Source organism: Malania oleifera, chromosome 10, assembly GCF_029873635.1.
Source record: "Malania oleifera isolate guangnan ecotype guangnan chromosome 10, ASM2987363v1, whole genome shotgun sequence".
Taxonomy (NCBI): domain Eukaryota; kingdom Viridiplantae; phylum Streptophyta; class Magnoliopsida; order Santalales; family Ximeniaceae; genus Malania; species Malania oleifera.
In genome coordinates, this window is record NC_080426.1 from 9,034,948 (window position 1) to 9,052,343 (window position 17,396).

Sequence of the window (17,396 nt, forward strand, 5' to 3'; positions counted from 1 at the left end):
GTCCAAGACATCATGTGGGCCTCACATGATTTTGTGGGCCTCGCACAACTTCAGGCCCCCTATGGTCTTGTGGGCCCCGCACAGTTTTAAGACTCATATGGGTCCCACACAACTCCAATAGTTCTCACATAATCTTATGGGCCCTACACAGTTTCGGGATTCATATGAACCCCACACAATCTTGTGGGCCCCATATGCATTGGATGTAGGAATGATCATGCGAGATTTATGAAGTGTATACAAGGACACTGATGTAGGACGTAACTGGTCAACCTATGTCCTACGGTTCAACTCTCACATAAGCACTTACACTCAAAACACACTTCAGTTCGTAACTCTTTGTAGGTACATATGGATTACGTGAAAACTTTCGGTGTATGAAGATACAGTTGATATGTCGAAGCAAGTTCGATCCGAGACTCGTGTGGGCCCCACCCGATCATGTGGGCCTCACATAAGATACCTATATTATTATTATTATTATTATTATTATTATTATTATTATTATTATTATATATTTCTACAAATTATATCAGTCAAAACATTATTTTATGTATATGTACTTATTTACGTGTACAATTAGTGTTTACCCTATTTATTGTACTTATTTACGTGTATAATTAGTGTTTACCTTATTTATCTTATGAAATTCCATTTTGACCAAACTAACCTCTAGGGAGCAACTAAATCGCAATGGTTTTTGAACACTCGTTAAGATAAGGTTTTTCTTAGACATCAAACATGGAATCAAAGATTCTACAGAAAAGCACCTCTGTATTGATATTGACCATTATTATTATTATTATTATTATTATTATACTCTACTCATATATACATTTTTGGGACCATCACATGAATGTATCCTAACTGCTACATATTTGATTAATCGTACCCCGTTAGTGTCTCTACACCATCAAACTTCGTATGGACTTCTTTTTCATAAAACCCCCACTTATAAGCATCTTCATGTTTTTGGTTGTCTATGCTATGCACATACTTTGAACGTTCATCGTGACAAATTTTCGCCACGAACCTATCCATGCATCTTCCTTGGTTATTCTCTTAGTCACTCCACCTATCGTGATGTTCGGTTTGTTGAGATTGTCTTTCCTTATGCTGACCCTACAACCTATAACCTCACAGACACTCCACCCATTTTCCCTACTGTCCCTATTAACCCCAATCCTATCTTCACTGAATTTCATTACCAAGATTATTTTCCTAACCCAAACCCAGACAGTCCAACAAATAGTCCCACCGATAGTCCCTCTCTTGAACCCGTTGAAACCAACACCACCCCCCCCCCCCCCCCCGCCCCAACCGTCTCTTCTTGGCCACACCGCCAAATCACTCGTCCCTCCTACCTTCAAGACTATATATGCTCAGATCCCCCAGAGTCTTCACGTTCTAATTCCGCTCCATGTACTTTCTCAAGTACAATTCATTCTTTACCTAATTTTCTCTCTTATCGTTTTTAAGTCCTAACCACTTTGCTTTAATAGTTACAGGGATAAATTAGATATAACTATGAGAGTATTTTAAAATAATTGTGGGGAGTAAAAAGGAATATTTTGTAATAATCATTGATAATTATAAAGATAAATTTGATATTTTTGAAAGATGATACCAAAAGAAAATTTCCTTTTATAGTATTAGAGATAAAAAAAAAGACTAAAATTAAAAGTAGAAATTAAAAACTAAAAACTTAGACGTATCATTGTCGTGAAAACACCTTCCTTGTTCCATCTTGTAGTTCAAGAGCATCTCCATTCCCCACGTCATACTACCCCCTACTTTTCGTGTGTGCTACGTAATGCCTTTATATGGCTTCATTTCTCCATCAATCTCGTATCTTCTTTCTCATTCTCTTGCATGTTGTATCTCTTGCTATTCTAAGCTTAGTGAATTTTCAAAATAAATTGTCTAGTTGATATTGTTCTGCTCATATAAAAGATATTATTAAAAAATTATTTTCTCAAAATGAGATTTTGGAAAATTAATTTCTTGTCTGTCATATTATTGAAATAACACTAATTCTTATAGTTAGTTTCTCCTAAAATTGCATTTTTTTCTTATAGTGTCGAGGAATTAAATTTTTAGTTTCAAATATAAACTTATATGAATTTGAACAAAATGCAATATAAAATTATACTAAATTTTATTCAAATTTGTACTTTCAAATTCAAAATTTAAAATTCATATCCTCAAACATCACTTGAACAACAATAGCAATGTCCCTTCAAGGGGCACCGCTCATCTCAGTAAGTGTGGCCCAACCAACAAAGCCCATTGCCTCTGCAAGAGATTCCTTATCTCCAATGAATCCAAAACGCTACCACATTTTACAGCAACTGGAGAATCAGATTCAGCAATAACGGTAGGCCTACACAATGACCATTATATTCTCACCGGATTTTATCTTCCGAACCAAGCATAAAAAGTATTGACAAGAATTGAAACCACCCTACCCTGTACTAATTTTGAGCAAAGCATTACTTCATCAATTCACGACAAAATAACATACGTGTGTTTATAGGATTATGTTCAAACCTTAAATTTAGAATTATGTTAACTCAAACGAAAATATGGCACAAAATATATTAAATCTCATCAAATTCTAAACAAACCTCAATTCAAACCTCAAATTTTTCTTTCAGTAGAGTTCCTCCAAAATTGCTGCTGAATGTTCCAATTGACATCAAACAAAACTTAGCATCATGATCATGGCACCGGGGTGAACTTTACATCCTTGCTATGTAATTATTTGCACAAGAACTCAAATGAACCAGACCGGGATCCCAGTGATGGCATGCCTACCAAAACCCTTACCTCCACACCTTCAACAAGCATCATGGTGTAATATACAAAGTCGAAGCCTCTTAACCGAGTTTCATAAATTTTAAGCCCAACATTTCCTGTTACAAAGCAAAAACCAAGAGAAGAAAGTAGAAGGCCCACCCACCTTCTTTTAGTACCCCGCATTGGAACATTCCATGAGAAATTCACCATCACCAGCAGCAGTTCAGTGGAAAATACCATCATTTTTCAGTATCTCCAACATCTCAGCCTCCCTTATACAGAAGTTAAATTTCTGGAGGAAACACGGCAGCCACTGCCGCAAACATGCCATTCAGTAGGGGGGATGGCTGCATGACAAGAGTGGTGATAATATAATGCGGTGAGTTGGTATAGGCTAACCACTGAAAAGCTCCTGGCATTAACAAGGAACTGGGATTTTTAAATGGTTTTGAACACTGGCAGGTTCATCAAGCAATGGGCTCTTCTGGAACTCATTTCTTAACTGTCCACAAGCTGCACTTGCATCAAGGCCTCGTGTCTGACGTACACTGACAGTTATTTTACGGGACTCCAAAGCACCTGCAAATGCTAATACCTGCCAAGTATAAACATATTTCAACACAATGAATCAAATGATGATGCGTATTCATGACACTGTGATCTTAAAACCAAGAAAAAAAATATTGAATCATCAATCAGAAATGACATGAGCAGACCGCTTTTTTGTAAGGACGCCGAAACTCAGACCCTTCAATTGGATTAAAAGGTATCAGGTTCACATGATAACCATGTCCCCATTCATGGAGTAGCTTGGCAAGTTCTACAGCATGCTCCACTTCATCATTGACCCCAGCTGCAAAGAAAGAAATTCACTTTCATATGATAATTAATGTTATTAACTTCTAAAATACTAATGCAGGGAAAAGAGTCTCCCTCCCTTTTTTTTGCAGGCATAGTATGTTGAAGACAAGAATTTATTATGATAAACCTTCAGTACCTAAAAGTGTATACTCAAAGGATACTCGTCGACTAGTTTCCAGAAAATAGTCCCTGCAATCCTTCATAATTGCATGCAGAGGGTAGGATTTTGCACTTGGCACAATCATTTCCCTAAGTTTCTGGTTTGGAGCATGTAAGCTGAAAGCACAGAAAGAATTAATGTAACACAAGTATGAAGTAAAATTTTTAAAGACTAAATAACGTTTAGGTGCAGCTGGTAAGCACTGACAGATAATGTCAGATTGAACTTTTTAAGATAATATGGTGACAATATGAAGAGCAGCAAACAAGGAAAGATGATATTGCTTCTAGATAACCCATTAGTCAACACAGCATCGAAAACTAAGGATATTAAACTACTCAGAAATTTTAATTGACAAAAAGAACTTAATTATAGATAAATTATGAGCTTCTCATTCATCAGAGATTCAGGGGTCAGATATCTCTTCATAAAGAATGAAAGGGTTAGAGAACACAATCAATTTTTAAAATTTGAATGATGAAAAAAAAAAAAAATTGGAGAGCTCGAAGATACAAAGATTCCCAAAGTATTGCAGATTTCACTTTCTCCTATTGCTCATCAGCATAAACAGCATGAAACAGAGAGCTCCCAATTTTTTTTGACTGGTGGACCCTACATATTTTAAATGAATGATTTTATTTAAACATTAAAAAAAATGTGATTTTTGAAAATGTTCCCAAACAAATTTACATGTGCACCTAATTCCGATTGGACAAAAGTTTAAATTTGAATGCTTGAGATTTTTCATAATAGCTAAAAGAAAGTGACTTTCCTTCTCTTTTGAAATTAGATTCTTTATCTTCCCTTTTCATTAGTGAGGTGTTTCAAAAATTCAAACTTGGAATCCAAAAATTAGAAAACCATGTTCATTATATCTCTCTTACATACACCCTCTCTATTTCATGCGTGTGTTTTTTTCTGTCCCTTATTGCTCTACAATATTGATTTTTAATTAGCAATATGGAAATTAATTTTTAAAGACTGCATTTTTATTGCTTAACAGAATGCGTGAATTATTTGGGCATATTATATTGACTTCTTAATTGGGCCTTTGAAGGTAACTCGTATTAGAGACATTGGAAAGCAGTTCTATATTTTCCTTGCAAGAGTGGTTACCTACAACACTACGACAAGTAAAGCAACATTAATTACAATTTTCAAGGCCTTCTTGCTCCTATGTTGAAGAGTGTCAAACATAGATATTATATATTTGTTACTCTCTCTTCTTCTATCTCAATAATCTTGAAATATAGTTTTTCAGTAGTCAAGTGAATTCAAGCGGATTTTACTTGAGTTGACCATGTAAAGAACTTTTAGATAAATTCTGCAGTTTATTTGTTATTATCCTTCATATTCTTATTGAAATTACTTGTTGGGTCCATGGATCGTTGCCCGAGACTTTAAGAGCTTGATTGTGGTCATTATAGCTAATGTATGCTTAGACCGAATGTCCATGTACCATATACCCAAGAAGTTGCTTGGGGAGTGGACATAGGTCAAGAACACCAATCCATAATAATATCGACATGTGTGTATGGTTTACTCGTTTATGCTTGTGCAAGTTAATTATGATTGAATTGTTAAAAGATCACTTTTTTAAATTAAACACTCCCCCCTTCCTCCTTCAGTGCCTAACCAAGCTAACATACTAGAGATAACAAACCACATTTTAACTAGTCTACAGAACTATTTGACCGATATTTTTTTCCCCTATTCAAGATAGCATACCTGACAGCCAATGTGGACTGAAGTTTGTGAGAAGCCAGCTTTCTTATTGTGTTGGGAACCCCAACAGTGGAAATTGTAATCATTCTTTGCCCAATTTGCACATCCTTGAACAAAAAGACAGAGCTATTCTGTGAACTTCAGTATGAAACTAGAATGCTGAAGTTTGTAACATCATAAAAAAAAAAAATCGTCTCAACAATATTAAGAGGCAATTAGTTGAAAAAAAATACACTAGTCTTTAAAATTCAAACCACCACCAGATAAATTAAATAATGGAAAACATAAATAAAAGAGTAACAAGAACTTGTATCAGAAAATAGGTGTCTAGAATATGTAGGTCCACATAATAAGATATCTAGCCAATCTTCTCACAACAGATAACCTGACAATATAACTATGATAATAACTAGTTCATTCGCAGTTTCCTACCATCGACAACAAGAAGTTTAAGATTGCGTGTTCCCATTCCCACGTGGCTAATGTATCAAGGAAAATAGTAAATTGCCATTAAGAGCTATTTCCTCAATTGATTTAAAGGAATTTCCTAATAAAAAAGCACTCTTTTTTTCCTGCTTTTCTGAGGTGGCATATGTATGACAGAAAAAAATAAAAAAAGTATAGCATCATAGTGAATTCCCTCTACATGGACACACTCCTGATGATAGTGGTTTAAATATATATATATATATATATGCATATATTTGGCTGATGTCGGCTGGGGGCCCGGGGGGGGGGGAGAGGAGGACTGGTTTACCAAAAATATTAAGAAAAGAAAAACAAAACGCTACAGGAACACATGCCATTATGGAAAGACCTAAAAATTGAATTGGTTGTTCCAGATAATGTTATAAAATGCAAAGGCATAAGGTGAGGTATTTTAACCCTTAAGAGGCGAGGCATAAGTCTTTTGAGAATTTTATTTTTAGATAAAAATATGTAATATATTACTATATTTTTAAAAAAACAAAAAAAAACAAAAACACAAATATAATGCAAATAAAAATTAAATATATTTTGCAAACTACTCAAAAATTGCCATCTTGAATTCATGATGCAAATCATGGCAAGAGATAGCTATACTATCACAAAGTTCAAATTGTTTCCATGGTCTAAGATAAACCTCTTAGTTATTTTGGAACGGCTGAGTTTCAAGAGTTAGAAATCAACTCATATTATACAACAACACCAAGCCCTACGTCCCACTCTGTGGGATCGGCTATATATTTACTTTTCCACCAATTTATGCAATCATGGACCATTTCTTTTGACAGATTCAGGGATATTAAATTCTTACTCACTATCTCCTCCCAAGTTATTTTAGGTCTACCCCTACGCCTTCTACTGCCCCCCCACAGTATCTAACTCACTATTCCTTAATGGCGCACTATGTGGCCTACGTTGCAATTTTTCATACCATCTCAGTCGTCCCTCCCTTATCTCATCTTCTATAGGGGCTACACCTAACTTGCCGCAAATATGTTCATTCCTTAATTTATCTTTCAATATTATACCACTCATTCATCTAAGCATTCTCATCTCGGCAACTTTTACTTTTTGGATATTCTATTTTTTCGTCGCTCAACATTCTGATCCATATAGCATAGCTAGTCTTATAGCTATCTTATAAAACTTCCCTTTTAATTTTAAGGGTAGTTTACGATCACAGAGCACACTTGAAGCACTTCTCCATTTTACCCAACCTGCTTTAATTTTATGCATTACGTCATCTTCAATTTCTCCTTCAGCTTGCATAATAGATCCAAGGTATCGAAATCTACAAGTACTATTTATTTCTTCATCATCAAGTTTAACTTTGTCTCCAATATTCCTCCTATCATTACTAAAATTACACTTCATATACTCTGTCTTATTTCTACTTATCCTAAGGCCTCTAGATTCCAAAGCTTCTCTCCATAATTCTAATTCAGCCTCTTCTCCGTCCATAATTTCATCAATTAATACAATATCATCTGCAAACAACATACACCATGGAACCTCCTTTTGAATACTCTTAGTCAATTGGTCCATTACGAAAACAAAAAGATAAGGACTACAAGCAGATCCTTGATGTATACCTATGATGATCGGAAATTCTCTAATTTCTTCATCTATAGTCCTTACACTAGTCATTACTTCATCGTACATATCCTTAATAACATCAATATACCTACTACATACACTTTTTTTTTCTAAAACTCACCATAGAACTTCCCTTGGTATCCTATCATATGCTTTCTCTAGGTCAATAAATATCATATGCAAGTCCCTTTTCTTTTCCCTAAACTTTTCCATTAATCTTCTTAAAAGATATATAGTTTCTATGGTAGATCTCCCAGGCATAAAATCAAATTGATTTTTTAAAACCTTCGTTTCTAACCTTAATCTTTGCTCATCTACCCTTTCCCATAATTTCATCGTACGACTCATAAGTTTAATTTCACGATAGTTATTACAATTTTAAATATCTCCTTTATTTTTGTATACAGGTATTAAAGTGTTTTTCTTCCATTTATTTGACATTTTCTTAATTTTTATAATTGTATAAAATTAATTAGTTAGCCATATAATTCCGTTATCCCCTAAGCATTTCCAAACTTCAATTTGGATGTTATCTGGTCCTATAGCTTTCCCCTTAACTTGAGGCAAGTCTCAAATGAGCCTTTTAAAAACATTGGCTCCAAACATAACTTTGTAGCAAGAACACTTTCATACAAATAAATAAATAAAAATGAAGCCATAATAAGTTAAACCTTAAAAGAATCTATAAAATTTTATGTTCCACAACCCCAAGTAAATCTTAGAAGCAAAATCTAACGTGTATAAAAACAGGTTAACATGTAAAAGTAATAACAATAATAATAATTAAACGGATGAGTAGATCCACAAACTAGATGACAAAAAGGTCATAAATGCACCTTATTCAAGCATCGATGCGCTTCAAGAACCGATTTCAAGTTCAACATTGGCTCACCCATTCCCATGAACACAACATTTGTCACCCTATGCTTGAAAAGTTCCTCTATGGCCAAGACCTGTATGTGTAGAATGCAAAATCACACATTGATATACTAAACATGTTGAATAAATTAGTAGCAGCACATTAGAATGTATTTTTGTTTTTGTTTGTTCCCTAGTTTGTAGGAGTTGGTTAACATGATGTTAGTGGTGCCTAAGAGTTGTTTTGCATGATGTTAATGGTGCCTAAGAGTTGTTTAGCATGATGTTAGTGGTGCCTTAGAGTTGTTTAGCATGATGTTAGTGGTTCCTATTTTTGTGCTTGTAACCGTTTGTTTTTTAACCTATATAATGGCCATTTCCTTATCAATGAAGAGTGGAGTTTCAGTCCAACTCTGTTTTCCCCTTGTTTTTAAATTTATAGTTTTCTTCTTCCATTTTACATCAGTGGTATCAGAGCAAGGTTAGAGTTCCACAATGGCTTCTGAAACTTTTGTGCAACCAACCATTCCATGCTTTGATGGTCACTATGACCATAAGAGCATGCTTACGGAGAATTTTTTGAGATCCAAAGAATATTGGACAGTTGTTGATTCTAGAGTAGTAGAACCAGCAGCAAATGTTGTACTGACAGATGCATAGAAGGTGGAGTTTAAAGGGCAGAAGTTAAAGGATCTCAAAGAAAAGAATTATCTCTTCCAGGCAATTGATCGTTCCATCCTGGAAACCATTCTATGTAAAGAAACTTCCAAGCAGATATGGGACTCTATGAAGAAGAAGTATGAGGGGACAACAAAGGCAAGAAGGGCACAGTTGCAAGCACTTCGAGGTGATTTTAAAACTTTACACATGAAGTCTGTAGAATCGGTGACAGATTACTTCTCTTGGGCGATGGCAATCACAAATAATATGAGAATCCATGGCGACAAAATAGCATATGTCACTATCATTGAGAAGATTCTTCATTCGATGAAAACAAAATTCAACCATGTTGTTTGTTCGATTGAGGAATCTAAAGACATTGACAGTATGTCCATTGATGAATTGCAGAGTTCTTTGTTGGTTCATAGGCAGAAAATGAATCAGCAAGACAAGGAGGAGCAAGTGTTACAAGCCTCGACATCAAAAGGAGGTGGTCAAGGACGAGGAAGAGACAGCAATGATGGTAGGAACTCAAATCAAAAATCTAAAGATTCTGATTCTCGAGGGAGAGGAAAAGGCCATGACAACAATAACAATCATTCAACGTCAAAGTCAACAGACAAATCAAGAGCTAAATGCTATAGGTGTCACAAGTTTGGCCACTACAAGTCAAAGTGTCGTACTAATCTAAGGAGAGATGGTGGAAAGCCATCCAATTTTGCTAAGAAGGAAGAAGAAGTGTCTTTGTAGATGGTTTGTCACGTGAAGGAGGAAACCCACAAGAAATTCTTGTGGTACTTAAACACTAGCTACAGCAACCATATAAGTGGAGAGAAGTTTGTATTTTCTGAATTGGATAAAGCTTTTCGTGATGTTGTGAAGTTCGGTAATGGCTCTACAGTCTCTGTTATGGGAAAGGAAAAGGTAGCAATTCAAACCAATAGAAATTCTATTCAAACTATTTCTAAAGTTCTTTTTGTTCCAGATTTGAGAACAAATTTACTCAGTGTTGGTCAGCTACAAGAAATGGGATATGGAATCTCTATAAAAAATGGAGTCTGCAGAATTGAAGATGAGAAGTTGCGCTTGATTGTTCAAGTCAACATGACAGCCAATAGAATGTTTCCATTGTATCTCCATAACACCGATCACTCATGTCTTTCTGCAAGATTGGAAGAGAAGGAATGGCTATGGCATTTTCGCTATGGGCATCTTAACTTTGGCGGGTTTAAGACTTTACAACAGAAAAATATGGTGACGGGTCTTCCTCAAATTACAGCTCCTTCTGAAGTTTGTGAAAAATGCGTTGTTAGCAAACAACACCATAATCAATTCCCACATGGGAAATCATGGAGGGCAAAGGCTGCCCTGAAGCTTGTTCATTCCAACATTTGCGGGCCAATAACTCCATGCTCTAATGGAGGTAAGAGATATATACTTACCTTCATTGATGATTTTGGTCGCAAAAGTTGGGTTTATTTTTTGCAAGAGAAGTCTGAAGCCTTTCTAGCCTTCAAAAGCTATAAAGTGCTAGTTAAGAAAGAATTTGGCAATGCCATAAAAATTCTTCGCACAGATCGTGGTGGAGAATATAACTCACATGAATTTGCAAGTTTCTGTGAGACTCATGGAATCAAGCGGCAGCTTACAACAACTTATACGCCCCAACAGAATGGCATTTGTGAAAGGAAGAATCGCACTATTCTAAATATGGTGCGAAGTCTTTTAATAAGGAATTGTATTCTAAAAAGCTTCTGGCCGGAAGCTATTATCTGAAGCATTCATATATTGAATAGAAGTCAAACAAATGCTATTCAAAATAAGACACCAGAGGAAGCATGGAGCAGACGACAACCAGCTGTTGATCACTTCAGAATTTTTGGGTGTGTTGCATATGCCTATATTCCAAATCAGAAGAGGAAGAAGCTGGATGAAAAGAGAGAAAAATGTATTTTTCTTGGTATTTGTGATCAGTCAAAAGCTTATAAGCTTTACAATCTTAACACTAAGAAAATACTTATCAGTCGAGACGTCGTTTTTGATGAAGATCAAATCTAGGAATTGAGCAAAAATGTAGTTGGAGAGCCAATTCCAACTAGTTTTGATGGAGAAGATGGTGATGAAGCAAACCGGCCACAGCAACACCTTGCGCCAACAACTGATGCATTTGAGAATCCTCAAAATGAAACTCCTGTGGCCTCTGAAGTCACTCCAACAACACCAGAAGTAGTAGCTGAATCATGTTCTCAGCGTGTTCGAAGGAGGCCAGCATGGATGTCAGATTATGAGGTAACTAGAATTGATCAATCTGAAGACCCACTCACTCATTTTGCTCTATTTTTAGATTGTGATCCTACAGTGTTTGAAAGTGCTGTCAAAGAATCAAAATGGCGGAAGGCTATGGATACTAAAATTGCAGCCATCGAAAAGAATGATACTTGGGAGTTATCTGATCTTCTAGAATGGCACAAAACAATTAGTGTGAAGTGAGTCTACAAGACAAAACTGAAGGAGAATGGTGAAATCAACAAGTACAAGGCACACTTGGTGGCCAAGGGCTATAAGCAAGAGTGTGGTGTTGATTATAAAAAAGTCTTTGCTCCAATTGCAAGGCATGACACAATCAAATTGGTGATTGCATTAGCAGCTCAGAACTCATGGCCTATTTTCCAGCTGGACGTAAAGTCGGCATTCCTCCATGGAGATTTGAAGGGACCGGTATTTATCGATCAACCTCCTATTTATGTGAAATCTAGAAATGAGCATAAAGTATATAGACTAAAGAAGGCTCTATATGGATTAAAACAAGCCCCACGAGCTTGGTATAATCGTATAGAAACTTATTTTTTGAAGGAAGGATTTCAAAAATGTCCTTATGAACATATACTTTTCACAAAAGTTGAGGATGGAGGGAAAATGCCCATTGTTTGCTTATATGTAAATGATCTAATCTATACTGGAAGTATTACAGTCATGTTTGATAGCTTTAAGAAATCCGTGATAGCTGAATTTGAAATGTCTGATCTTGGCATGATGCATTACTTTCTTGGCATAGAAGTGTTGCAGTCCTCTACTGACATTCTTATTTCTCAAAAGAAGTATGTGGAAGAAACCTTGGACAGGTTTTAGATGAAGAATTGTAATCCTGTGAATACACCTTCTGAGTTTAGTTTGAAGCTAAACAAGGATGATGGAGGAAAGAAGGTTAACAGTACTCTTTACAAGAAGATTGTGGGGAGCTTAATGTATTTGACTGCAACAAGGCCTGATATAATGCATGTTGTAAGTGTCATTAGTAGATACATGGAGTGTCCAACAGAGATTCATCTTTTGGCTGCAAAAAGAATTCTTAGGTACTTGCAAGGTACTAAAGAGTTTGGGTTGTTCTTCAAAAAGGGAGAAAAGTCAGATTTGTTTGGCTTTACAGATAGTAATTATGCAAGAGATTTTGATGATCAAAAAAACACATCTGAATATGTTTTCATGTTGGGAACAAGAGTTGTTTCATGGTCATCAAAGAAGCAGCCAATTGTCACATTGTCAACCACTGAAGCTGAATTTGTTGCAGCAACAGCTTGTGCTTGTCAAGCTATTTGGCTAAAGAAGATTCTTGAAGAGCTGCAATTCAAAGAAGATGGGCCTACTCTCATTTATTGTGACAACGGTTCAGCAATAAAGCTCTCAAACAATCCTATTCTACATGGTTGAAGCAAGCATATAGATGTGAAGTATCATTTCTTGAGAGATCTCACGAATGATGGAGTTATTAATTTGGTTTACTGCAGAAGTGAAGACCAGATTATTGATATTCTAACAAAGCCTCTCAAATTTCCAGCATTTCAGAAGCTCAGGGAGTTACTTGGTGTTTGCAGTTCAAAGGACTTTGTCTGAGGGATGGCGCTTCAAAGTTTGAGTCTTATTAAACTGATGTTATGTATGGAACATCAGTTTAAGGAAGGGTTTGTTGAATAAATTATAGCAGCACATTAGAATGTGTTTTTGTTTCTGTTTATTGCCTAATTTTTAGGAGTTGGTTAGCATGATGTTAGTGGTGCCTAAGAGTTGTTTAGCATGATGTTAGTGGTGCATAGGAGTTGTTTAGCATGATGTTAGGGGTTCCTATTTTTGTGCTTGTAACCGTTTGTTTTTTAGCCTATATAATGGTCATTTCCTTATCAATGAAGTGTGGAGTTTCAGTCCAATTATGTTTTCCCCTTGTTTTTAAATTTATAATTTTCTCCTTCCATTTTACATCAAAACAAACTTAAGCTTATTAGAATATATTAATGCTGTCAAATTTTAAATAAATAAAATAATAAATCAAACCAACATATTTTATCTGCTCATGTAGAATATTAAACAAATTTAATCTCACCTAGCCGGCAAATTTTCAAACCGTTCAACATAAACAGGACCTCGCATTCCTAGGCTTAAAAAAAATGAAAATGTATGACAGACCTGCTCAACAATTTCATGCCTTTTAAGGTTCCTTGAGTACCCACCCTTGCCAGTAGCACAAAATGAGCAACGTAATGGGCAGCCAACCTGAATCACAGCAAAATTGAACAGAAGAGACTTAAGTGAAATGATTTTTTAAAAGATTTTTTTTTAACAAAAACATGGTACCTGTTACTGAGTGCAAAAAATACAATTTCTTAGACCAATACCAGTAATCATACAGAAGATCACACCGATCAATCCACTAGCCAGAAATTCACCTGTGATGAAACGCAAGCAGTAAGGCGTAATGAACCTTTGTCGTCTTCAACTGGTATGCCAACAGTTTCCACCAGTCTATTGTCCTCTAGTTTTATTAGTAGCTGCAAGAGGAATGCTGATCAGAAGATGATAGCAGAGAGAAATAATCATGAAACGTAGACAAAAAGGAAGAGGAATGGAGGGGAAGAGGAATGACCGAATGGAGATTTTTGTAAAAGAAAATGAACAACTGATCAGATGTTGTTTCCAGTTAAGATACATTTGCCAGACACAGGACTTTTTGAATCTTCATCTGCAGGACTTCCTATGAACAATTTATCATGCCTTGAAAAGTTGACTTCCATGTAGGAGGTCTCAACAGTTCCAGCTTGGGAGTTTTATGTTGGTTGTCTCCGGTCCTAACCTTGGGAAGGGTTGGAAAAGGGAGACCAGTTACATCCTGTTGTTCAGCTTCACACTAATGGCCCTATGATGGGCAAGGGAGAAAAAGAAAAACAATACTTTGACATGCCATGAAAAGTTAACGTGGGAAATAATGCTAGACTTGCATTTTCTACTTATACACATTCATTGAATGTGGGACGTCAATGCAAGGGATGTCCTCTAAGATTTCTAAAATGACACCCTCCAATTTCTTACTGACGTTTATGATGATGGCACCATGTTGTGTTTTGACGTCAGTCTAAAGAATGGCTATATGACTTTGAAATGCTGAGGGGAAAAATGAAGTTATTCCATTTTGACAATGTGCAGAAAGGTACTGAGTTTATCGACAGCAAAATGGCATTGGAATTCATGTGCAAATTGAGAATAATGTTCAGAATGTAGAGTGACTTACATTTGAATATATATATATAGTGGCCATGTCAGGAAAAAAATAAATCACAATAACCACAGAGAACTTTTTTTAAATTCAGTGACCAAATGTGCGTTTATCTCTAAGGATTATTAAACTTAAAAAAAAAAAAGTTAAAACTAATTACTTTGTTTTATTTTATTTTGGATTTTACCTTAATAGTACCATCAGCAGCAGTGACGGCACGGTGGACGGGTGAGCGCCCAATCCTCCATCCCGCTTCTTGAAGAGCATTCCTAAATGCCTGAGGCACTATCCTCCAAAATTCAAAAACCAACAAAATATGAAAAATTACAACAGAAACAACAGACACCAAAAAAACTGCAAAACCCAAAACAAGGGCATCAAATATAAGAAGCAAAAAATTAAAAGAAAAGAGAGAACGAATAATGCTCACAGTGACTGAAATCTTGAATATTTTTAGCCTTTCTCTTGTACAGAAGATGATGCAGTTGTTTCCCCCTATAGCTTCGCTACATACATGCGTACATATATATTATTTGAACATATCAATTTTATAAATAATACATATATATATATATATATCAATTTTACGAGAGAGAGAGAGAGAGAGAGTAGGTGTGCTACCTGTCCAAAGTCGAGAGCGAGCTGCTGAAGCTCTGGCTCGGACATGCCGAGGAGCACGTGCGAATCAGCGTGCAAGGGTCGCGAGAGAGAGGGGACGGTAATGGCGCCAGAGGCTACGGTGGTGAAGGACCGAGAGCGCATCGCTCGTGCGATAGGGAATGAGCACGCGAGCTGAAGGAGCGCCATTGGCAATGGCGATGAGCTAAAACCTCGCTAGGCCGAGGCGAACGGAGTAAGGATGACAATCGACTCTTAAAAACCTCATCTTCTGACGAAAAGACGATAATAACCCTAGTTGCAAGGATTTCACAGAAAAAAGGGCAGCTAACGTGATGGGGGGGACAAATGGAAAAAAAATTTATTATAATTATTTTACTTAATACACTTAAATTTTAATTTACTTAATTGGCTTTATTATTATTTTTAAAAATTTATATATTTTTTCTTTTTAATTATATTTAAATTAAAAATCATAAAACTTACTTTTAAATTTTTTGACAAACAATTAAAAATCAACCATACAAACAAAAAATTGATAACAGAAATGAACACATTTTTATAATTTATTTTTTTATCGTAGAGAAAGAAAAACAGAAAATAAGAAATAACAACGATACCAAACAAATCTTCAATTTTTCTTTAGTGATATTTTTTAAATAATATTAACTAAATATTTTGATTCTTTAGAAACGTATCAGTCACAAAAACTATGAAAATAAAAATTAAAACTGAAAATTGGCAAATCAAAATTTGAAAATCAACGATTTAATTCCCATTTTGTTTCATTTATCCTATTGTAGCATTTTAAAAATAAAATTAACTGAAAATATGACTATTTAGGGATGTATCACTCTCAAAAATTATGAAACTAAAAATCAAAACTTAAAATTAAGAATTTTAAATATAAACTAAAAATTTAAAATTAATAATATATCTGATTAATATTTTGAAAATTAAAATAAATTAAAAAACTTAAGTACACCAACTTTTGTCTTTAAATTAAAAAATATTTTTAAAAACATTAAAATAAAAAAATTGCAAAATAATATAAAATTTAAATTGTATAATAAAATAAAATTATTATAATTGTTTTACCTAATTGCTATATTTCAAAATTCACTTACAATAACAACCTTATAATACATGACAATTAAAAAATAGTAAAATATTTTATAACTAACTTTTATTATTTTTAATTTTTTTAAAAATTATAAATATTTTTGTATTTTAATTACATTTATATTCATATTTTAGACACCACAATTTGTTTATGGCTCATATAACAAAATTTAATAAGATTTTATTTCATAAAATGGAAAAATATAGGGAAATGAGCTTTACATGAAAATAAAAATAAAAATAAAAAAAAGGAACACACATGAAAGAATGCGCCGTTATGAAATCAATAATAAAGATTGATTGATATATTTTAAATTTGATTGATATGTTTTTAAATTGATTGATCAAGTTTAAATGTTGATTTATCAATCAAATTCAATGTTGATCGATGCTCTCGAGCTTATAAATATAAGCTTTCTAAGAGGGATAGGACACACATAAAAGAATAAGTCATTAGGAAATTAATAATAAAGATTGATCAGTTTTTAATTTGATTGATCTGTTTTTTTATATATATATTTTATTTGTAGTGACTCGAAGAATAATAGCATTTTAATAATAATAGGGAGAGAAAATAGATATAGAAACAGAAGGAGTTCGTCGACGACATTGCATTTTGGAGATAATATTAAATAATCAAAATTTCAAGAAATTGCCCAACTTCGTTGATGAACACAGGGTCTCATCGACGAAGGTCTTCAGAATTTCGTCAATAAACACAGGGCTTCGTCGACGAGAAAATACCGAGAGACGGTTTGGGCTGCTCTGAATTTCGTCGACGAACACAGGGTCTCATCGACTAATTTTGTGAAGGGCTAGTCGACGAGGTGATGTGTCTCGTCGACGAACCTATCCCTATAAATAGTGGAAACCCGGGATTTTTTACCATTTTTCACCGAGCTCTCTCTCTCTATGTCTCCCTCTCCCTTCTCTCTTCGATTCCGGCCTCATAAGTCGCCGGATCAATGA

At 34.8% G+C, this 17,396-nt stretch overlaps 1 protein-coding gene across 2 annotated transcripts; it reads right to left on the reverse strand.

Moving 5' to 3' along the window:
- Nucleotides 1-2,529: 2,529 nt before the first annotated feature.
- LOC131165324 (uncharacterized) lies at nucleotides 2,530-15,578 on the reverse strand. Of its 2 annotated transcripts, XR_009139538.1 has the most exons (11): nucleotides 15,309-15,541; nucleotides 15,118-15,193; nucleotides 14,875-14,972; nucleotides 13,864-13,965; nucleotides 13,604-13,690; nucleotides 8,464-8,580; nucleotides 5,549-5,652; nucleotides 3,797-3,936; nucleotides 3,516-3,652; nucleotides 3,037-3,394; nucleotides 2,530-2,915 (listed from the first exon to the last, which is right to left on the reverse strand). XR_009139538.1 is itself a non-coding variant. In XM_058122997.1 (10 exons), the coding sequence occupies exons 1-10, from the start codon at nucleotides 15,492-15,494 to the stop codon at nucleotides 3,218-3,220; spliced, it is 1,224 nt and encodes a 407-aa protein (XP_057978980.1). In that variant the 5' UTR covers nucleotides 15,495-15,578; the 3' UTR covers nucleotides 2,530-3,217. The 2 variants fall into 2 exon arrangements, 1 of the variants encoding a protein (XP_057978980.1); XM_058122997.1 differs by having other exon boundaries at nucleotides 2,530-3,394; nucleotides 15,309-15,578.
- Nucleotides 15,579-17,396: the final 1,818 nt, after the last annotated feature.

What these genes read in the sequence shown, in the direction of transcription:
- LOC131165324 (XM_058122997.1), bottom strand. Translation starts at nt 15,494, where the DNA reads ATGGCGCTCCTTCAGCTCGCGTGCTCATTCCCTATCGCACGAGCGATG. An exon ending in TATTCAAGATTTCAGTCACT is followed by an intron (nt 14,973 to 15,117) that starts GTGAGCATTATT and finishes TTTGGAGGATAG; the next exon opens with TGCCTCAGGCATTTAGGAAT. An exon ending in CTGCTTGCGTTTCATCACAG is followed by an intron (nt 13,691 to 13,863) that starts GTGAATTTCTGG and finishes GCTGTGATTCAG; the next exon opens with GTTGGCTGCCCATTACGTTG.